At 37.4% G+C, this 23,858-nt stretch overlaps 1 protein-coding gene across 5 annotated transcripts in view; it reads left to right on the top strand.

Annotated features, from left to right (window-relative positions):
* The window catches only part of PLEKHA1 (pleckstrin homology domain containing A1), a 58,673-nt gene extending 40,388 nt beyond the window's left edge, over positions 1-18,285 (top strand). Inside the window, exons 7-13 of one of the 5 annotated variants that reach the window (XM_033130703.1) lie at positions 752-895; positions 2,449-2,517; positions 9,106-9,170; positions 9,774-9,837; positions 13,136-13,225; positions 14,540-14,610; positions 15,895-18,285. In XM_033130703.1, the coding sequence (XP_032986594.1) occupies positions 752-895; positions 2,449-2,517; positions 9,106-9,170; positions 9,774-9,837; positions 13,136-13,225; positions 14,540-14,610; positions 15,895-16,102 (711 nt within the window). In that variant the 3' untranslated portion in view covers positions 16,103-18,285. Of the gene's footprint in view, positions 1-751; positions 896-2,448; positions 2,518-9,105; positions 9,171-9,773; positions 9,838-13,135; positions 13,226-14,504; positions 14,611-15,894 lie in introns of all 5 variants that reach the window. The other 4 variants (XM_033130706.1, XM_033130704.1, XM_033130707.1 and 1 more) reach the window with 4 other exon arrangements.
* The last annotated feature ends 5,573 nt before the right edge of the window (positions 18,286-23,858 follow it).

Genomic DNA, 23,858 nt, shown 5'->3' with positions numbered 1-23,858 from the left:
GCAAACTACCCAGCAGTCAAAAGGAACGAACATATGATACAAAGAACAACCTCGATGAATCTCCAGAAAATTATGCCTAGTGGAAACAGCCAATTTCAAAAGGTCATCTACTCTATGGTTCCTGTTATATTCTTTAAATGTCAGAATAGTAAAGATGGACAACAGATTAGTGGTTGCCAAGGGATTGGGGAGAGGGGCTTGGAATGGGTAGCCTTCTGTACGGTGGTGGTGGTGGTTACGCAAAGCTGCATGTGACAGAGTTACACAGAATGACACAAACACACGGAGACAAATGAGTACATGTAACCTGTGGAATGTGAATATGGTTTGTGGGGTGTTTCGGTGTCAGTTTTGATCGTGTGGTGTGGTTACACAGTTTGCAACAGGTTTGGGGAGTCTGTTTGAAGTGTATATAAGACCCTCCGTGCATGTTTTAAATAAATTCTTGGGAATCTGTATAATTATTTCAAAATAAAAAGCTCCCTCCCTGTCCCATACACATGCAAACAAGAAGCACAGGTGGCAGGACTTTGCAGAACAAGAGAAATGGAAATCTGTGGTTTAATCAATAATGTGAAAGTTACGATTAAGTATCTCAAATGCATTAGAAAACTTTGCACTTCCAAATCTGTGTTCCTAACTGAACTAAGGTAGAGTTTAAGATTTTATACTAGGATAACAACATGAAGTACAAGTATGCTTTGAAGCTAAATAAGCAAGAACAGAATTTCTTTATTTTGCTTCATTTTAGAAAGAAGAAGTAAATGAATGTGGTGAAAGTATTGACAGAAATAATTTGAAGCGGTCACAAAGCCATCTTCCTTACTTTACTCCGAAACCACCTTCAGATAGTGCAGTTATCAAAGCTGGATATTGTGTAAAACAAGGAGCAGTGGTGAGTAGCTGAACAAAATATGTGCAGCAATGAAAATTGAGTGTGTATCAGCAAATTCTCAACATACAAATTGTTTGTTTTGTGACAGACCCAAAGTGAGAGACCAGCATGTGTTGAGTCAGGAGATGGAATAAGGGTTATTCTATGTTCATAACTCAATGCTATTATTTTCTTGGTCTGTGAGCAGCTGGGTAAATCAATGCTTATTACTACTGACCATCAGTTTTAAATGAGCTTTCCTAACAGTTTATTTCAGAAACGATTTCTATTGACGTACCCCCCTGTCCCCCACTCCCTACCTTGGGAATAGGTCGGGGAAAGAGAGCTCCAGCTCCAGGGGAGATGACAGGGAAGGGGGGCTGTGGGACTGCTGTGGGACGTCAACCCAACACTCCATTTGGTGTTGGGTTGACCTCAGCTGAAAGCTCTGTGACCTTGGGCTACTTACTTAACTTCTCAGGTGCTCAGTTTCTGTGGAAAGAGAATCATATAGAACCCACCATCCAGAGGGGTTTTTTGAAAAGTGTAAATAAGAGAGCACTTAGTACCTAGTCCTTCGTTAAGAGCTTATGGGTTAGCCTAGAGGTTCTCAAATAACCAGATTCATGATGCAGAACTGTAGGAAAAGCAGGTTAACTTACCAGGATTTGTAAGGTTCCAAAGTTCCTTTCTGAAATAGAAGCCATTCTTTCTATGTGAGCTAAATCTTTAGAATTTCATAACAAAATGAACGTTCAAGTCTGAAAAAAAATTCTGAGTGAAGAAAATACTAAAACTCTTCTGGTGGTTTTGTTTGACTTCACATCACTTCTGATTAGCTTCGCTCAGCCAAGGGAAAGTTCCTTCAGCCCTAATTGTTTGACCTTCTTTAGGTTAAGGGAAATGAAGGTAAGGGCTGCAGGTTTCCCCTCTACCATGTCTACAGGTAAAGTCAGAATTCTCATCAGGCTGTAACTCACTTTGAGTGTTATGGCTTTTAAGGAGATGTTCCTTTCTTTTTGTTGTACACTTAAAACCAAAATATCAACTTTTAGTGATATTGAAGTGCTTCCACAAAAACTGTATTTCGTTGACAAAAAATGTTTGTACAAAGTATGTTCACTTTATTAAGTATTTATTGCTTTACTACTTAAGTATAAAGTACCTGTAAAAGGATTTCTATATTTTAGAGATGGAAAAACTTGATGTGGTTTAATAACATTTCCTGTTCTTGCTCTTCTACTCTTTAGAGCATTTATATTGTGGGGGTTGGGGGATGGGGAAGTACTTTTTTCTTTCCTTTTTAACTTTTAGAGCATTAAAAATATGAAACCATGTTATAAAATCATGTAATAAAAGCTAAAAGCCAGTCACCAAAGTTGGATTAGGAGTTCAAGGCTTGAGGGGTAAAAGAAATGAAGTTTCCTATATCTGTCTCCTCACTAAAGGAGGGTAGTGAGCCTTTTCAGTGCTTGACATTTCTGATTGTGGGTTCATATCAGAATAATTAAGTGATTATTAACATTTGACATTCTTAGAAACAGAGGTCTTATGTCTGTGTTCATCTCTGGTAGATGAAAAACTGGAAGAGAAGATATTTTCAATTGGATGAAAACACAATAGGCTACTTCAAATCTGAACTGGTATGTTGCTGTGTCATAAATGTTGCTTTAAAGTGTTTGAGAAGTGTTACACTGTGGTGATTTTATATATACATATATGTATGATATCTTGTCCTGTTTTCTGTTTTTACAGTATTTTTTGGAGAGGTACATATAATTCTTTTTCTGTTGTGATGCTTTTGGTTAATGATATTTTTGTTCAATATATATTAAATAAAAAGATCATATCTTCAAAAGCATTCCATCTTGAAAGAATTAAAAATATCAGAACCCCTCAGTCTAGAGATTTTCTTAAAGGGGCGCTGGAGGAGGTGGAAAGAATTAAGTCTCCAAAAGTCAACATTCAACCATCTTTATTTCTGCCTTCTCTTCCCTTCATCTCTTCACATTTTCGTTTCCTATCAGATTGACTTTTAAGTTTCTTCATATAAGATGTTTTTGTCCTATCTGAAGGTAGAATCAGAGATTGAAATTCCCCCTTTCATTTGTTTGAGTAACATCCTTATTTAGAATATTCTTGCCATGTGACCTGAGTTCTGCAATGGGTGGTTGGATAAATTGAATGCAATTCTATACTTTACACATCTATATCCTACCTCTTTCTGTGTTTTGGGATCTTTGGGGGCACCATATACTTCATTTGAATAAAGGTACCAGAACAGCACTGTCCAATAGAACTTTATACACTGATAGGCGTGTTCTGTGTCTGCATTGGCCGCGTCTACTGGCCGCACGTGCTGTTGAGCATTGGAAGTCTGGCTCGTGTGACTGAGGAACCTGACTTTATTTAATTATAAAATTAAAATGGATTGTGCTTAATGTTCATTAATTTAAATGATTACACATAGTTGCTACTGTATTGGACAACAGAGCACTAGAGAATAGGAAGAGAATATTGTACGATTCAGGTGTCTGTTCTGGGAAGCTTTGGGCCTTCGAAGGATTGGATGCCTTCGTTTTACACGCTGTAGGACCTGGTGCTCGTTTCTGTCCGAGTGTCATTACCACTCTGTTGGCAATTGCATGCTTGCTTGTCTTCACTTCACTACACGAGCTTCCTGAGAGCAGAGATTTGCTTTTGTACTCTATTATGAACACAGCTCCTGGTACTTGGTAGATGACAAGTGGTTTTGAATGAATGGAAAATGGCGTAGCATAGCAGCAGTAGCCATGTTAGCATGGGAGCCTTTCTCAGACTTCAAATTCCAGGATCCTCAACTCTAAGTACTAGTTACTTGGTTCAAAAAGTACCAGCCTTGGTGTCTCAGAAGGCTGCCCACTTGCTTGTTGGCAGGTGATTCATTGCTTTTTAGTTAATGCCTCTCGGGAAGAGGCATTTTGCAGCGGGTGTTCCTTGAGCTCCCCATGGCCCTGGTATAGTGCTACGGGATCTGGGGATAAAAACGGGCAGTGTCTGGCCTTCAGGGGTTCCATTTTGCCAGATAAATTGACACGGACCCCTCTCACCTGCAGTCATTATAATGAGACGAGCTATTCTAGAAATATTACTAAATTTTGAAAACCCTCATATGGACGTTATGCTGTAAAAAGCTGAGACAAAGATATTACGTGTATTTAGGATATGTTAAGTAGTTAGAAAACACAGATAAAACTGAAAACTTAATAATTATTGACCTCTGTCAGTTGCTAAGATATACATTGTCCCCCACGTTTTAACTTTTCTGAAATCTTAGGGTGTCTCAGAGTTACTGCCGGTGAGGGGCAGTCAGGTAGCAGCGGTGCTGTAGTTGTCACTGGTGTACGTGCGCAGTGCCTTTCGGTGAGATCTGGAACACACCAGCAGCAGGATCTGCAGAAAAGGTGCCGGCTGCTAGGAGGAAAATCTCAGGGACACAGGGAAACCTCCTTAAGAAACGCATCTTCAGTGCTCTTTTCGGCACAAAGAATGGTCTGGAGTGAAAAATACTGATGTTGACGGCTCTTTATTAACAAGTGATTCAGCAGAGCTGGGATCTGTGAAGTTTTAAAAAACCTTAACCAGTTTATTTGTCTTATATGCTTGTATTTATGCTCACAAATGATTTCTGATAAAATCGATGTTTAAAGTATAAAAGGGCTCTTTTATAAAACCTTTTGATCATGGACAAGTTTAAACATAAAGTAAGTCGGTAGAATAGTAATCTCATCTTCTGTATATCCATCACCCAGATTTCATAATTATCAACACACGGCTAGTTTTGTTTGTTTTTTTAAAGATTTTATTGGGGAAGGGGAACAGGACTTTATTGGGGATCAGTGTGTACTTTCAGGACTTTTTTCCAAGTCAAGTTCTTGTCCTTTCAATCTTAGTTGTGGAGGGCACAGCTCAGCTCCAGGTCCAGTTGCCGTAGCTAGTTGTAGGGGGCACAGCCCACCATCCCTTGCGGGACTCGAGGAATCGAACTGGCAAACTTGTGGTTGAGAGCCCCGCGCTCCAACCAACTGAGCCATCCGGGAGGCAGCTCAGCTCAAGGTGCCGTGTTCAACCTTAGTTGCAGGGGGCAGAGCCCACCACCAGGGACTCGAGGAATCGAACTGGCAATCTTGTTTGTGAGAGCCCACTGGCCCATGTGGGAATTGAACCGGCAGCCTTCGGAATTAGGAGCATGGAGCTCCAACCGCCTGAGCCACTGGGCTGGCCCTAGTTTTGTTTCTTTTGTATCACCACCCACTTCCCCCCTTCATATTTGAAGCAAGTCCTAGACATATTCCATCTGTAAACATTTTAGAATGTATCTCTAAAAGATAAAGACTTAATTTTTTTTAGTAAGTATAAAAGATTTAAGTACACAACAGAAACACGAGAAAATATTTGCAGTACATATCAGAGATAAAACAATATCCTTAACATATAAAGAATCTTAAAAATTGAGGGGAGAGGGTTTTTCCTCATCCTTCTTTCCTTCTTTTCCTCCCATCAATCCGAACAGTGTAGAGCTGAATTTTTTGCGTGAGGCGAATCAATGTAGGCGGGCATGGCAGTAGGGCAGGAGCAGGAGGAACTGGAGTGGCCCGAGGTGGGCAGACGGAGCCCAAGCAGAAGGATGAGGCCGTACTCTTGATGGGTGAGCCCAACGTGGAGTAGAGAGGAGGGCATCCGCTCTGGGGAGAGGGTGGTGGCAGCGATGGGAGAATGGTTACACATATGCTCACTGATAAAAAAGGAAATTTATCACGAGTAATAGAAGCCAGATTTCTCACTGTTAAATAAGGGAGTAATAAACGAACAACAATTTTTATGTCAGATTGGAATGGAAAATATTGCTGTGAACTTTCAAAATATATAAATATGGAAATATTAATAAATATAGGTATAAATGTATTCATGTGTTTACATGTATCTCTATGTAGATAATATACTCCCTAGCTCTGGGTACTGAAAAAACTACCATTTTGCATTGGAAGAAACCTAGGCTCCCTGGAAAAATTGCAAGATTTCAGAATTGGGACAGAAGAAACAAATATAAAATAACCCTGGACTGTCTTGTGTCAGAACGCAAGGAAGTACTCGCAGAATGATAGGGACATGTTAGAAGGATCCAAAATCCAACTTGAAAATTTTCCTACTCACTAAATGTGGGGCAGTTTGAGCATTAAAATAAGTAACGATGGTGACAGATTATTGTCCATTGAGTAAAATAGGAATCATGAACCCATACAGACATGAATGAATGAGTGAATGATTGCACATATGTATGTATGAAGAAGACTGGAAGATGACATAGTTTCAGAGGACCTACCTGCAAAATATGCAGTAAGTACAATGGGGGAAAGAGTGATCGCAGTGAAGCAGCCTGGCAGGTACCACTTTAATCAGATAATAAGATGACTAAAGTGTACTTCATCAATGATGAGATGGGTGAAATCATTTAACACAGGATAGCTTGAGAAGAATGCAGCGTCACTTCTGTGATTTTTCCTGCCAAAGATGCATAGCTTGAATCTAATCTTGAAGAAGCATCAGGCACTCCCACAGGAGGGGCATTGTACAGAATAACTGCCCTGTAATCTTCCATAGAGGCAAGACTGTGGACGTCAAGGAAAGAATGACTGAAGGAAAGAAAAGAAAGACAAGTTTGATTCTTTTTTTGAATTTTTGTAAGAGTTTATTTGAGCCAAACTCACAACAGTAGCCAGGAAGCAAGATCTCAAATGCTTGTAAGACGAGTGTCATTCTAAACTGAATTCGTTTGCTTTAATAAAAGACATCTGGGTGACACTTCCTGATTTTGATGATTGTATTGTGATAACATAAGAGGATGTCTTTGTAGGAACACACATGAAAATGCTCGGGGTGGTGGGTGTCAGGTCAGCAGCTCACTTTGAAATGGTTCTGGAAGATCAATTCTTTGTGCTGTGTTTTCGACCTTTGTTTAAGTTTGTGGTTGGTAAAAAGAGACAGTGGAGGAGAGAATATCTGGTAGAAAAGTAAACATAAGACATAAATAGGCAATTCATTTACAAACAAATTAAAACGGTCCTTAAACATATAAAAAGATATTTAACATCACTTGTAATTAGAGAAGCACAAATTAAAACAGCAGAAATATTACTCCTCATCTATCATGAGAAAGCCATGGCTGAGTGAAGAGATGGGCACATCCTCTCCCCAAAAAGCAACTGTAAATGCCATTCTGTAACAAGGGCCCCTTGGAGAAGTGGCCGATTTTAGAGCTGGGGCAGGGAACGGACGAGCTGAGCCCATGTAGAACACCCAGTTCTGACAGAAAAAAGTGGCTCAGAGAATGATGGGCACGGATTCCAGTACCCAAAACTCAGACAATTTGAGCAAACAAAATAAATGATAAGAATGGATTATAACTAAGAGTTCAGTGAGTCACAGTGAGTCATGAATAAATAAACGGAGAAGGAAAAGCATTTTCTTAGAGTAAAATTCCAGCTAATATATATAGATGAATTGATAAGGTTAGAAAAACCACCATTTGGTAGCCACTGTAGTAATGATGGTTTTAGGCAAGAATCCTCAGTTTTCATAAAACTAAAGGGCAAAATTATGATGAGAAAGAAACTGGGTATTCTGTAGGCTCCAAGCATCTCCCCACAAGATGCTTAATAATGACAAAGGGAAAAAGAGTAAGTTTACAGTTACTGGCAAGCATGACCTTCAGCAAGAGATGAGAATTAACACACTAGTAATAGGACAAACCACTATCAGGTGCCCCTGAGAATGGTGTGCCGAGAGCACAACCTCACATCTGTGGTTTCCTGCCTAAACTGTATAACCTGAATGTAAGCACGATTAACATCAGACAAACCCAAATGAAGGACATTTCTATGAACTAACTGGCCTGGCTTTTAAAACTGTAAATGTCAAGAAAGACTGAAGAACTATCCCAGTTACCGGAGCCTAAGAGACGTGACATCTAAATAGAACGTATGATCCCACAATGAATCCTGGATCAGAACAAACATAGTTTCTCTTTCGTTATAAAGGGGGGACAATGAATGACATCTGAATGTGGTGTGTACATTAGATAACAGTATTGCATCAATGTGGAGTGTTTGGTTTTCATAATTGGACTGTGGTTATATAAGAGAACATCCTTATTCTAGGAAGTAAACACAAGTATTTAGTAGTAAAGGTATGTCATATCTATAATTTGCCTTTAAACATTTCAGGAAAAATACATATACACACATTCACATACATGTACACAAAAACGTAATTTATCAAATGTAAACTATTAACATCTTGAAAAATGATTCAAGGTACACAGAAAGTTTTTGTACTATTTTTGTAAGACTTTTACAGTCTGAAATTATTTTAAAATGAACTATTTTGTAAAACTTTAAAGAAAGATTTTTAATTTAAAAAATAGTCATGGTTTAATTTTTTCCTCAGTGCTACATAAAGTAATGGTATGTCTTAATCGCATGGTATCATACTTGGTGAGCTACAATCTGTAGTATTTCATGGAATGTATAGTATACATATTACGCTATTAGGAGCTAGTTTTGTCTTATAGTTGCATCTTACATCAAGTTTGTAACTTTAGGTGTGGTACTTAACATGTCTAATCCTGTTTCCTCAGATTAACAATAGTGCGTGCATTGTAGGGTTGTGGAAAGTTTAAATGAGAACACATTCAAAATCTGGGGGGGGTCCTCGCAGTTAGTAAATGTTTGAGAATGGTGCTTGTTAAGATAATGTATTCATGTAAGCATGATAGTCTTAAAACAATGAATTTAACTTAAAGAAATCTGGGTATTTAGGACTCTGGTGCCTTCTGTATCAAAATAACATTCCAAAAGAGGGAGTACTCCACTTACTGGGTACATAGGGGTTCATCAGGGGAAGTCTGATGGTTAATGGCCTTTACTAAGCTGCACTGTCCTTAAGGCCAGAGAAAATGTGTCAGGTTATTTGCCGGTTTCCTTGTTTCAAACATATAAGGTTATGGTATTGGAGCTATTCTGATGCTGAGTAGTTCAATAAAATAGATTTATGTCTTAGATGTGCTTCAAGAAAGAAGCACAATTTTCACATAGATCTCCAAATAAGACAACTAACCCTTAAAGAGATTTTAAGAATATACCTCATATTATCTGTTTGTCGGCTTTTTTTTTTTTTTTTTTTTTTTTGGCCAGGAAAAGGAGCCTCTTCGTGTAATACCACTTAAAGAGGTTCATAAAGTCCAGGAATGTAAGCAGAGGTAAGCACCAGCTCCGACTTGTGTATTATTATAATAGCTATTATTAGTGCACACAGTGGCTCAGTTTGATTGAAGTGCTTACAGATGGTATTTTTCTGTATTCTAGTTGTATTTCTGACTCCTTATAGTTGGGATATGGTAGAACTTTTAAAACCCTCAGCTTAAAGTATTGAGATTTTTTTTGTTTGAAAAGTCAAAATTAGGAAACAATAGAAATGAAAAACTTTTATGAACAACTTCAATAATATTAGACAAATTGATGTATTAGTAATTTTAGTATTTCGAGGTTGGTGCAGAATAGAGTTTTATAAGAAAATGTGTGAACTGTGGCAGTGTTTCTTTGAGGAAACTGATTTCTTCACAGTTGGAAACTTTGCATTTTGAAGTTATTTTAGGAACCTTTTCTAAAAATATATGTAACTATATAAAATAAAATTTAATGTAAAACTGAATTGAAAAATGATAATTTGGTTTTGTTAAATCAGTATTTTACCTCTGATATTTATTTTCTTATCGATACATATTTGGTATTGGGTAAATAAGTGAAAGAAAAACCATCAAACAACTATTTAAGTACAATTGGGAATTTTTTTTTGTTAACAGTGACATAATGATGAGAGACAACCTCTTTGAAATTGTAACATCATCTCGAACTTTCTATGTGCAGGTAAGATACTTTGGAGATAATAGATCCTCTTAACAAGAAATTAATTAGTTTAGAGATGAAATAAACTTGTTGCTTTTGAGAATAAGTAAAAAATGACAACTATAATGAACAAAGTTAATTTAAAAATGTTATGTGTAAGATTATTGGTAGGTCATATGTTCAGCAAATAAGGATATTCTTTGCTGTGAGTTAGTCAAATAGAACTAAGTAGTATTTGAAGGAAAGGAAGTGCTACTTTAATTTATATGCCAAGTGTGTATTTTCAACTTGGATTATTTTTGCACGTTTTGGAATTTTGATTATATCGTTTTTGGTAATTTTATAAAAGGGGGGCTCAAATATCCTAATACAAGTAGATAGTAAGTCTTATAGTTTCACTGATGGTAGATGGGCATTCTGTATTTAAATTTACAATACACTTTTTACTTACCACATTAATTATTTAGTGGAAGTTTTTTAAAAGAACATTTTGTTTTATAAAGTTTACATACCGAGGTCTGACAATTAAGTTTGCAACCTTGCCACCATGCGCTTAAATTGGTAGCACTGTACAAACAGCCCGGTAAGATTTCATAACCTTGGTGTATCAGTGTCTCACAGCCGTGTTCGTGTTGACGTGTGGCGGTGTCTTGCTGAGTGGTGATCATTATTGTTGTGTGTTTTTGTGTGCCGTTGCGAGAATGTCTGAGCTTGAATTAGACAATGAACAGATACTAAATTTTTTGTTAAACTTGGCAAGAGTGGAAGTGAAATCAGGGCCATGTTAGTCCAAGTTTATGGGGAGAATGCCATGAAGAAAACGGCAGTGTACAAATGTTTTAAACATTTTTCTGAGGGGAGAGAATGTGTCACTGATGAAGAAAGGTCTGGGCGGCCAGTAACGAGCAGAACTGACGAAAACATTGCCGAAGTTCTTTGAATTGGGCGTCAAAATCGTCGGCCGACTGTGATTAGCATAGCAGACCAAGTAAACATCGATAGAGAAACAGGAAAATCTTAACTGAAATCTTGAGAAAGGTGTGTGCAAAAATGGTGTGAACAAAAGCAAAGGAGAGTCGAAGTTTGCCAAGACCTTTTGGAGAAGCAAGACGGTGTTTTGGGCTGAGTTATTACTGGTGATGAAACATGGGTGTACCAATACGACTCTGAAACATAGTGTCAAAGTGCACAATGAAAGTCAGTCAATTCTCCACGACCACAAAAGTTCCATCAGTCCAAATCAAGAGTCAAAATGATGTTGCTAACCTTTTGTACCAACTGGACAAACAGTTAGCCAAGTTTACTATTTGGAAATGCTGTAAAGAACTTTTTTTCTTTTTCTTTAAAGTTTATTGGAGTGACAATTGTTGGTAAAGTTATATAGATTTCAGGTGTACAATTCTGTAATACATTATCTATATATCACATTGTGTGTTCACTACCCAGAGTCAGTTCTCTTTCCATCACCATATATTAGGAAAAGAACTTGCACTGCGTGAAAAAGTTAGACGAAAATGACTTGAACTTTTTGCCAGCAATTCATGGCTCTTGCATCACGACAATCCACCAGCTCATTCGGCACTGTCTGTGAGGGTTTTTAAGTCAGTAAACGAATAATTGTATTGGAACCCCTTCCCTACTCACCTGATCTGGCCCCCAGTGATTTTTTTCTTTACCTGAAGATAAAGGGAATATTGAAAGGAAGACATTTTGATGACATTCAGGACATCAAGGGTAATATGATGACAGCTCTGATGGCCATTCCAGAAAAAGAGTTCCAAAATTGCTTTGAATGGTGAACTGGGCTCTGGTGTCGGTGCATAGCTTCTCAAGGGGGGTACTTCAGAGGTGACCATAGTGATATTCAGCAATGAGGTCTGTAGCACTTTTTCTAGGATGAGTTTGTGAACATAATTGTCAGGCCTCATATGCTTACTGCAGAAAAATTAGAATATATAGAAAAATACGAAGAAAAGGATAGTTTATAAAACACAGAATCCCACATTCAGGCAACCATTCTTATTTTTTTACTGCTTTTCTTAAGGCATATATTTTTATAACAAGAGGGATCATATGAAACAGTGTTATATCATACTTTACTGTATTATGGTCATATTTTTCCCTATTATTAAAAAGTCGCTGAAAACCTTTTAGAATTAGTCTATACTCTATTGTATGAATGCTCCACAGTGAAACTGTTTCTCTACTACTCTGTAACTTATTAATTTACATAGTTTTCATATATTTACTATAATAACTAATGCGGTGGTGGACATTTTTGTGTGTAAATTTGCCTGAATTTCTTCAATAGGAAAGTTTCTAGATCGATAATAGCTATTAAAGCATAAACCTTTTAAAACCTCTTTATTTTGCCAAATAAATTTCTAGACTTGTGCTCCTGTTGGCGGTGAATGAAAGTATATTCTTTACCTTTGCCTACTTTGAGTTTTTACTTTTAAAAAGTGTTGTGTTTATTAATATCGTTTCAAACATATTATCTTGTATCTTTAAGATGTTTGACCTTGAGTAAAGGACAGTATCTTTACACCCCTTTTAGGGCCTAGTTTGATTGGATTAAAGGAATCATAGGTTTTTAATTCACACTGAAAGCCAAGGTCCTAGCAAGGACTATGATACTTTGGAATATGACTACCCATACTTCTTGTAGGATTATGGCATCACTAAAAACTATTTTTAGAATCTATAAAATGATGTCAAAATGTTTTTGTAACTATACAATTATATAAATATTCTTGCAGCAAATACGGCAGCAAATACAGATAGAGAAAAATGAGATCTTTCTTGGACTTATTCCTCTTCTTGTTTTCTCTCCAGAAGTATTCATATTGACACTTTTTGATGTTTCTGATCTTAAAATATTAAGTTCCCAACTTATGTCTATGTGTAATAACTTACCCAGCAAAATTTGATTTAAAAAAGTGATTTTCGAAATGCAGACAACAGTTTAGTGGTTACCAGAGAGTAAGGGTGGGGCGGTGGTAGAAGAGGGAAAAGGGGATCAAACTTATGGTGACAGAAGGAGAGCTAACTCTAGATGGTAAACACGCAATGTGATATATATAGATGATGTGTTATAGAAATGTACACTTGAAACCTAGATAATTTTACTAACCAATGTCATCCCAATCATTCTAGTGAAAACATTTTTAAAAGGTGATTTCTAAATTTTTTTGAAACTGTTGCCTTAGAATGATGTTGTTGTTGACACTATTAATTACTAAAATGCATACATTAGATTGATGTAGCAGGCGCTGATTTTGTGGAAAATTTGACTGAATGAGTCCTTTCTTTCCCTTAGGCTGATAGCCCTGAAGAGATGCACAGTTGGATTAAAGCAGTGTCTGGTGCCATCGTAGCCCAGCGGGGACCCGGCCGATCAGCATCCTCTGTATGTTTCCTGTTCTTTGGGTGATTTTCCCCTGGGTTCTGCCATCCCGTCAAGTTATTTCCTTCCTCTCCCCCTAATCCTTCTGGTTTCTTTCTGTATTGAGATTTATTTGCATGGTAACTTTCATACCAATTGGACTTGCAAAAAAAAATGCATTTCTAATTTAATGCTTCCTTGTAGTGTTACGTATAACATAACTTTCTGTGCATTGTGTTGTCTTAAATGCACAAGCAGGGCAGCTAAAGAATGAACGTTTCCTTGCTTTGTTTTAGGAGTTCTTACTTGTCAGTAGGTTTAGGTTTGGTAAAACTTGACGATTCTTAGTATGGTACGTGGCCTAATTGTGAAAGGTACCTTTGGTCAACATCTCAGTTTCCTCTTTTCTTTCTGTAATTTCAGTTAAGGGTGTTTTATTTTTATTTATTTATTTATTTATTTATTTATTTATTTAGTTAGTTAGTTAGTTAGTTAGTTAGTTAGTTTTGGCTTAATAGTGCCATAAGACCATTGAGCAGCTGGAACCTTAAATATGATTTAGTGCTCTTGGTCAATATTTTCCACTTCATGTTTCATTCTCATTTTCTAGTACATTAATTTAGAGGGTTGCTTCCCCCCCCCCAGTCTTAATTTGTCTTTTTGGTAGTATGATGATAAAACTGATACAGTTAAACATTCTCAGAAGTAGTAAGAAAAATATTTTAAAATTTAATTTATCATGTTCAAGTGCATCAGAGGAATAAAATTTGCCTTTAGAATACTTTGGTCACTGATCTCTGATGTGACAATACATAGATTTCACTAAGTAGTGAAAAATTTTAAGTGCCTTGACATGTAGCACTTTGGCCTGCAAGAATGTAGTCTGATAATGTAGCATGATGACCTTTATTATCTAGATTAATTGTAAATGCTAGATATCTGCACTTTTAGTATTTTCCTGGTAGTAATATTGTCTTTTAATAGTTTCCTGCTATTAGTAACTATAAATCAGTAAATAGAAATCCGTCTGTCTCATTTCTTAATTAAGTCATTCTCCTTATATCCTTTTTGGAATATCTCAGAAATTACTTTCATGGGTGTTAATTTGGTAACTTGCCTGTGTTTCATGTGACCTTTTCAGCAGTCAAGTATGAGACTCTCTGCAAAAACAATGTCTGTCTGGAAGAGGAAAGTTTGGAGAAGGGCCTTGGTGTTTTGTTTTGCTTTGTGGTGGGGGCAAATTGGACTCTCTAGCTCTAACTGTCAGCAGAACGTTCTCTTTTCCTCCCTCTCCCCAGTATAGGTGAGCTCTAATCCTAGCTTTGCACTGTGTTCCAGATGCGGCAGGCCAGAAGGCTGTCGAATCCTTGTATACAGAGGTATACCTCAAGAACTGGTGAATGCGGCACGTATGTGGGCTCTTACGCAAACGTGCCTTCTTACTAGAGGGCCCGGACTTACTCACTACTTACAACTCATCCTAGAAAGTTGAGTTAACCAAACTGCCTTTTGCAGTTATCGTAACTGACTTTGTCAACACTAACGCAAACTATTTCACTAGTCATCAGGTTGGAGATGTATTTAGGAAAAAAAGATAAATGAAAAAAAATGCAACTTTACTAATTGAAGAAATCATATTAAGCTGTCTTCTAAAAATTAATTAACTGAATTGCCACAAGAGTTTCAATTTCTGTCTTACGTATTTTGAAATTTTTTAATATTACACCACTTGAAATGCACCTTTGTTCTAATATGTGCAAACTCATGCATGCAGACGCATTGGATAAACTACATTACTGTGTGCATGGCAGTTTAAATCTCAGGTGACATTTAGCCATCTAATGGTAATCTATCTAGTTGGTAAGTTGTTACCACTTTGTTTTCAAAGCCACTGGTATCATAAATGAACACAATATACTAGGAACTACATGGTGATGCATTTGGAATGGTCATATGTAAAGATATCTTCAGATTTGATATAATTAGAATCATTGAAATTAATATTCACCACTGAGAATTATTCTACCACAGTTATAAGTGATTAAATGCATAACCTGTTGCCTTTAAAATTTTAAGTCATATGAATGTATGACATATTCAAAACTAAATAAGTGCAATTAGATAAAAAGCAAAAAAGGACTATGCTATTGGTTACAGTGAAATTCAGGGAAGCAACAACTAAGTTTGTCAGATTTCTAGATAAAATAAAAATAATAGGTTTGAAAATGTTGAGTTCTTATTAAAGAAATATGGCCTTTCATTTTTATATTCTACATTTTCAATTTTTGTCTTTCTAAAATATGTAGGATAATTCCTAGCGTTGATTGAAAATACACTTTTAAATAAAATGATAAAGCTGGTAGCCCCCTTTTAAACACAGCTCATTTGCAATTGGACCACTGTATTCCATTTAGGCTGACTGAGTCTTCAGAGTGTCAGAACTGCCAAATTTCGGCTTTGGTGACAGAACTGGTTTCTTAGTGGAAATGGTTGTTGGCCGTCACTGCTTTAAACTCACTCCTAAAAATGCGTTGCTTTGGGAGAGAACTTGCACATGTGTGTTGCATGGCTCCTGCTTCTGCTCTGTGTATGTGTGTTTCGTTCGTTTGTTTTTCAGAGAATAAAGTCTCACACTGAGTTACTAACCTTGTCGTTTATGGTTGACTGTGCCTAACCACCACTCATCTTTCCAGGAGCACCCCCACTGTCCAGAACCCAAATGCGCCTTCCGCCCCGCCAGTGCCGCTGCCGCCGTCTCACACCCCACAGCCTCTCGCAGCCACTCTCTGGTCTCCAGCTTTCCCGTGGAGAAGCGAGGATTTTACGACTCTCTTACCAAGGTCAAGCCAGGGAACTTCAAGGTCCAGACTGTCTCTGCAAGAGAACCAGCTTCCAAAGTGACTGAACACGCTCTGCTAAAACCTCAAAGTAAAAATGGCCCTCAGGACAATGAGTGTGACCCAGTGGACTTGGATGACGCAAGCCTTCCAGTCAGTGATGTGTAAGATGGAAGCACCTGGAGCCCGACCCGCCTCATCAGCGCCTCAGTTTCCTTTCATGAGGCTTCTAGCCAAAGATGATAAAGGGTGAAATGGTTTTTAATGCATATGCTATACTGCCTCTTAGGTATATTCTTTACAAGCTGGTAAACCAAGAATCTAGGGAGTGGCCAAACTAAATGTAATCTCTTTTTAAAAGTAAGAAAGGAAAAACCTAAATGTCTCAGTATCAATTGTCTGAAGTTTTGTGTGTTCTCATTTGGGTGATGAAAATGTGTGTGTGATATTTTTTCCTAGTGAATCTGACAATTTAAATGTTTAACAACTTAAAACATTAAAAATGCTTATTAATTAATTTGGTCGTTTTTAAAATGCTACTATGACTTACTATTAGATGGTCGGTATTTACATATTCTTACTGGTTAATATTATTGAATGAAATATTACCAGACTAGGATATCTAAACTGATGATGTCTGTGGTGCTGTAGAATTGATACTACAATGTGGGTGGACTGTTTGGACGTGACAGCCATTTTGGATGCGCTGGATCTCAAGGTGACTGGTAAGTTTCGCATGGAGGATATTATTGAACTGTTAGCGAGGGATGTGGGTGTACCGGGATGAAGAAAAGGGGAAATTTGATGTTAAACAACTGTATCTTGGACATTTGTTTGATAAAGCTTCAGTAAGACTTGCAGCAGTCATTGCTTCATTTAGTGAAAATTATTTGGTATGAAATTTCTGGGAGATCTGATTTTCTTACCAAAGTTTTGTACCAAGTTCTTCTTTCTATATTTGGATCAGTGGAAGACCTCAAGTTTATATATAAAGACATACTGCCCTTAGTCATGCTGTTGTGGCCTCTAGTTTTTTTCACTAACAACCTATATTCATTCAAGTGCCTGTGTTTTTCATCTTGTTAATGTGCTCAAAAGTCCTATATGATTGGCTTTAAACATTGGGATAAAAGTAATTTTCAGTAGCATAGTTTAATGTGTTAAATAAGATAACACTTTATGTTAGAGATTACCAGAATGCTGGTATTCTACTACCTGTGCAATATATATGTTTTAAAAAACAAATTTGAGTATACATTTAGTCACAGGGATATCATAAAATATAAGCACCTCTAAAAAATCCTGAGTTTGAAGTGTTGAATAATAGACCCGTTTGAGCAAATACCATTTTTGTGGTTCAGTCTTAAACATTCGCTTTAAGAAAATAGTCTTGAATTTCACATGCTGCTATATTTTTGATATTTTACCATTTTACAGTACTGTTTAGTTTTGAATTCACACATGTCATGTTTCTCCTTTTCGTTCTAAGATGACTCTTTGAGAGAGATTTCCTACTGCAGTGGTGGAGTTCAGAGGTTACTATCTATTATTATATTAGAATTACCATAGCATCTGTTGAAAAACCCAAATGCGTAAAGAATGCACCACTCAACTTTTTTATTCATAAGCTAATATTTTTAAAACTTAGCTCTTTTTTTTTCTATTTTGCAGCTACATTTGAAAATGATAGAATGAAAAGGCTTTGAGTAGTTATCACTCTTCATCCATCATAATGGCTCTTTTGAAAATTCCTTTTTCATGAACACACTTAAGAGATCTTGTGTAGACACTTTGAGATATTCAGGAGCCTAATGCTATTTTCTTTGGTACAATTTCCACATCGCATGTTTATTTTAGCATATTTTGGTAAGTGGTAATTTGATATATTTCATAGTGGCCAAATACTAGCTCTATTTTGGGACTTTTTATGGAACTACCCTTATATACAATAGCATAGGAAAATGTTCTTGTGATTGTTGGGGTCTCCTAATATTTATCTCAATACTTTTATAATTCTATGAAAATTATTTAATTATTTTAAAACTTATACTTTTCTTGTAAATATGTCACATCTGAATTGTCAAAAAATTACTTTGAATACCTTAATATTTGCTGCATTTTTTTTCCTGTACATATAACATGTCTTTCAGAATGGGAATATATGTGTGTTTCCCAATGTTTACTTTTACGTCTGTTATCTTTATATGTCAAACTGGTTGAACACTGTAATGACTTGAGAATAAACTGCTCACAATTAATTCTAACTTCTCATTTGGTTTGGTTCAGTTCTTGCGTGAACAAGTAAATAGAACTAGTACAAAATGTGTTTGGTTAACTGATTTGTGTCTGTTTATTTAAGAACAGACTAATTATTTGATAACCTTTGAAAGACGTAGCTCGATATGAAATTGCACAAGAAAAGATGAATCTTTTTGGGAAAAAAGGGCTTATTTTGCTTAAATAAAACATTTTCTCAACATACGCAATTTAATATGTTGGCTTCAGAGTGTAGTTTGGGTCGTCCGGGCTGCTTGCAATGTTTGGTGATTGGTTAGACGGGACCTGACATGAGGAAGGCTGAGTGCAGAGGGCATTGTGGTGCCCAGCTGTTCTGTTGGCTTGTACTCTATAAACACTCCCTGTCGAGGGTTAGAGGCTCCCTGCAAACCTGCTATTAGTAACAAATAGTTCATGTCTGCTTGTATGTCCAGCGTCTAATAATGATGGAATTGAATGAAAGACATCTGTCTTGGTAATACTGATGCAACTTAATTTTCTTTCCCTGAAAAGTATTTTAAATGTTTGGGTTTTCTTAAGCCAGAATAAGAAAGTTCTGAACTTTGTTGCTTTCCCAAAAGAGATCCCTTCCTCAGCTTTCCTTTTCTAGTTGCAGATTTTTCCTTAAGTGACACTCAGACCTTTATCCAAGTTCTATCAACAGTCGGCGAGGCAGGAAATATTTGTATAAAAAGTGCCATGATTTCACAGCTTAATACCAGATTTGGTAAGAATCTCCCTAGTCTTTGGAAGGGTTTGCCAGTCCACATAAGACTTGAAAAATACACTTAGAAGGGTTTGTATTTTCTATTTGCAACCTTCCATGTTACATAGATCCAAAATTATTGTATGTTGTTTGTATCATTTTTACATGATTTGAAAATTGAATTCTCCCCCCAAACTCACATAAGACATGTATTGCTGAATTGGGGTTAGCATTTAATTTTAATTAATAAAATCCTAGTATTCCATTATTAATGGCATTTAAAGTGAATAGTGCCTTGCTATGGTGGAGTCATGTGGTAATAGCGCCACCTTCTGGTTATGTCATTGCTAATTTTAAAGCAATTTGGAGTCTATTTCACTTTATTTTACTCAAAAAATTAGAGAATATCATGTAATTGCCTAGGATTGTTTTGAAATTAATATAAAATTTAAGCCAAAGTTAGCAAATGTCTTCTTTAAGCTTCTGGAGATAATTGTAGATTTCATGTGTAGTTGTAAGAAAAAATACAGAGTTCTCGTATGCCCTTTACTTACAATAACATTGAACGATAACATTGAAAAAATTATAGTAAAATATAACTAGGATATTGACACTGACATAGTCATCACCATCATCACAGGGATCACTCATGGTTGCCCTTTATAGTCTTTTCCACATCTACAGGTCGCATTCTACAGGTTTGGAAATAAACTTAGTCACTTGCCCAAAATCACATTAGGTTTAAAATCCAGTCTTTTTGATGTCAAGGTTTGGGTTCTTCACCATTATGGTATTACTGCCTCAGTAGAATTCTTGAAAACTGTTTATATTGTACTGTCTCCAGATTATTCAGTGAGTTGAATTTTCATTCAATCTGTTGTCAACATCTTCTAGAACCGTAATATTTCAAATGCTACCTTTCTTCATACATTTTAGTTTGGGGGATTCAGTAGTATCCTGATCATAACATCCCGAAGAAATTTTAAGATCTGACATTTAACACTATAATAAGGTACCAGAATGAGGATTGTGAAATAGCTTTAGGATGTCCAATTCTTACACTGGAAATAGTTGCAGAGAATAATTATAGTCACTGGTGTAGTTGAAGGCTGAGGTGTTTTTCCATGTAAAGAAGCTTTTGCCCTGATGAAGTCTTAGGTCAAATGGATATCTTCAGGGTACAATGTGCAGCACACCGGAAACCTAAGAAGATGATAAAAACGTCCACAAGAAATTTGCCAAAAGAAATATAAAGTGCAATATGTGATAAAATCGAGCATGGAAAACTACAGTAGCATGGAAAAGTCCAGAGACTGAGATGGTCAATGAATGATGGAGTGGGTTAAGAAGCATCATGCTGGAGGGGACTTGAAAAGGTCCCAGAAGAGAAAAAAGAACTAAAAGTGAAAAAAACCAAAATAACAGAAAAACTACGTGACATGACAATTTATAAATGTTGATTTGGAATTTGAAGGGTCAGTCAGATTGGTACATAAAAATTTTAATTGTCCTCTTGAAGGTTCATTGCCTCTTCCAAACTATGGGACTTATACCAGTCACACTGTTTTCTTGAGCAGAGTGTGTATGTGTTTGGGAGGGTGGAGTATGAGGGTGGGAAATGTGGGGAACTTTCCATGATTTAGGAACTTACCACGCCAAAGCCTGTTTCTGCCTAGCTTTAGCACCTTCGTAATGTGAAGGGAACCTATTTCCTGTGGAATCTTATTTATTATTTCAGATCGGGGCTTTTGGTTCCCGTGACATCTGTCCCTTTGTGACTTTCACATACATCATGCTTATTTTCTTGGTTCATGTTGTCATGCGCCCTCACCCTCCTTTTGCCTGTCTGTATTTTGAAGGTGGAAGATTTCCTAATGGATTAGATACGGCAAGTGAAAGGAAGTGAGGATAACTGCAAGTCTTCCGTCCTGGACGACTAGAAGAACAGAGGCCATGAACAGGTGGCAAAGGCTGCAGGTAGGGCAGGGTTGAGGGAAGAGATTGTGATGGTGGTATTGAATGTGATGGTTTGCGGTAACTCAGACATCCAAGTAGAAATGTGAGGAAGGTCATTAGATATACAGATTTGGGATTGGGAGAAATCTTTATTAGGGTTAAACATTTGGGAGTCTTCAACATACTAGATAACTATTTAAAGCCACGAGAGTGGATTAGGGAGATGAAAGAAGGGGACCCTGGGATGAACTGAGGCCACTCCGAATTCAGAGTTCTGGAAGAGGAACTGATGGAGAATGAGAAGGTGTGACTGCTGAGTCAATAGGACATCAAGAGTATGTGTTGTCTTGGAGGCCAAGTGAAGAAAACACCCAGGCGGAGGGGTGATCAGATGTGTCACGTGCTGCTGGTAGGCCAAGTAAGAGGCAGACAGAAATGGCGGTTGGGTCTGGCCACGTGGAGGTCACTGGTAATCATAACAGGAGCAGTTTGGGTGGAGTGATGTGAGCAAATAGAACTATTTTAAGGAGTTTTGCTGCAGTGGGAGCAAAGAAATGGGATGGTTTTAAGATAGAAGAAGTGGCATTTTGGTAATGAGATGATCAAATAGCAAAGGATTCGATGACTAGGGGGTGGGGAGAATTGTTGCAGCAGGCCCTTGAGAAGGTGAGATGAGGTGGAATGTAGAGGGTGTAGCTTTCTCTAAGAGCATAGGTGTTCCTAGGAGAGCATAGTGGTGAAGTGGGCACATGTTTAGGGAGGAATCTCTGAAAGGCCGATTGCTTTCGCCTCAGCAAATCAGGAAACAGAATCTTCAACTGTGAATGAGATGGCAAGGCGGGTATTAGAGGGTTGTTGAGAAGCATGGAAGGTGTCAAGTTGTCTAGGATTGTGGCGAGGACACGGACTAGGAAATATGGGATATCCTGAGCAGCACTGACTGTCCCCTTGAGCTCTGTGGTCATGAGTTAGTGTTAAATGACATGTCGTTTTTGTCATGTTCCTATCATGTTTAGTGGAAAGGCTTCTAGTGGTTCCCATTAAGCATGATGCTTGCTGGCTTTGGGGCTAAGATAGAAATATTTTTATCAGGTTAAATAAGTATTTAACGATTCATATTTTATTGAGTGCTTTTTTTCTTAATGAAAAATGATGGCTGAATTTGTCAAATATCTTCAGTATCTACGGAAATAGTCTTTCCCTGCTTAAATTCATGTAAATACTTATTAATCCATTTCCTAATATTTAGCAATCATTCCATTTCTGGAATAAAGACGATTTGGTCAGGATATTATTTTTTACACATGCTGCTTGATTCTGTTTGCTATTATTTTACTTCGGATTTTTGTATAAATGTAAGTAAGATTGGACTGTATGTTTCTTTTGTGTAGGTTCTAGTCTTCATAGATTTTATGGTATGATATGAGCTTCATAGAAAGAACTTGGAAGATTTTTCTTTTTCTTTTAAGCTGTTCTGGAACAGTTTAAAAAGAATTGGAATTATTACTCTAAAGAGCTGGTGGACTTTCCCTATGAAACCCTTTGGACCTCTTTTGAAGGGGGTACATCTCACAAGTTCCTCATTTCCTCTGTGAAAACTGATGTGCTTAGATTTTCTTTCTTTTCTGGAATCAGGTTTGATAAATTGTATTCCTAGAAAATGATACAGTCTGTGTTTTCAAATATATTTGCATGGAATGGCAAAATAGTACAAGAACTCACTTTGTCTTCAACTCAAAATATATGAGCGAATGTGAAGACTATTTATATGACACATTGTGATACCAATCTTGAAACTGAGGGTCCTTATGACTGATTAAATTTAGTTTTGAATCCTGGTTCTGGAAATCCTATCCTTCTCTCTATCTGTACCACTCAGAGACCTAGCCTTTCCCCTGAATAATCAGCAACCCGGAGGCCGCAGAGGACAGTGGCCTGGACCTGACTAATGGTCACACGGTAGGGACCTCTGCAGGCTAAAGATAACATCTTGACCTAAGTTAGGTTTCAGTTCCTGCGTCCAGACGACAGAGGAACTCCATAAAAGACCTCAGAACTGTCCCCAAGACCTAAAGAAATGATTCATTACCCTTACCTCCCCTTCAGCCAGTCAGCTCCCTAACCCACGGTGCCCTGTGATTTTGCCCCGTAGAATCTGTAACCTCCATGTCATCGGGGTGCCAAGTGTCTAAGCAGTGGCTCCCCTGTGTCTTGGGCTTGGTGCCATTTCCTTAAGTAAACCTCTGTTTCTTTGCTGCAAACTCCTATTCGTGTCTCATTTGGCTGCGATGTGTGCCGGCAAAAACGGACCCCTTGAGTTCGGTAACAGTCTGGTCTCCACTGGCACCAACGTGATTATAAACACAAAACATGGACCCCAGAATAAAGCGGTATAGGAAGGCCATCTAAATCTTTATGAGTCTTTTAAAAAATGAAAAGTCAACTTGTAATGTGTAATTGCAATGTGTAATTTCTCATTAAAAAACTGTGGTCCCTGGAAAACAAGTTTCGGTTCCCCATTTGAGAAGCACTCCTATGAACAATGTTTAAACATCTTAGCTTATGTTCCAGGCCCTTCCATCTCCACTCCCCCACAGTGCTGCTTGTATCTCCTACACTCCAGTTCAAATGAACCATTCTCTGTTTCCTGCTTTTCTCACCTCTCTGTCATTGTTCTCGCTGTTCCTTCTGTCCGAATGCCGATTTCCTGGTCACCTTTACCTTTGAATTCCACCCACCCTTCCATTCCCACTAAGAGGCAGTTTTCTCCTTGAGGGTTGGGATAGCTTTGTCATCTTCCCCACAACACAAGCCCTGATGACCCCACGATACCCTCTCTCCTCCCATGCCAACATTCAATTCAGTTCATTGGAACTGGAAT

Source organism: Rhinolophus ferrumequinum, chromosome 16 (genome assembly GCF_004115265.2).
Source record: "Rhinolophus ferrumequinum isolate MPI-CBG mRhiFer1 chromosome 16, mRhiFer1_v1.p, whole genome shotgun sequence".
Classification (NCBI taxonomy): domain Eukaryota; kingdom Metazoa; phylum Chordata; class Mammalia; order Chiroptera; family Rhinolophidae; genus Rhinolophus; species Rhinolophus ferrumequinum.
The sequence above is the reverse complement of the archived record's forward strand: the minus strand, read 5'-3'. Positions and strand labels throughout refer to the sequence as shown.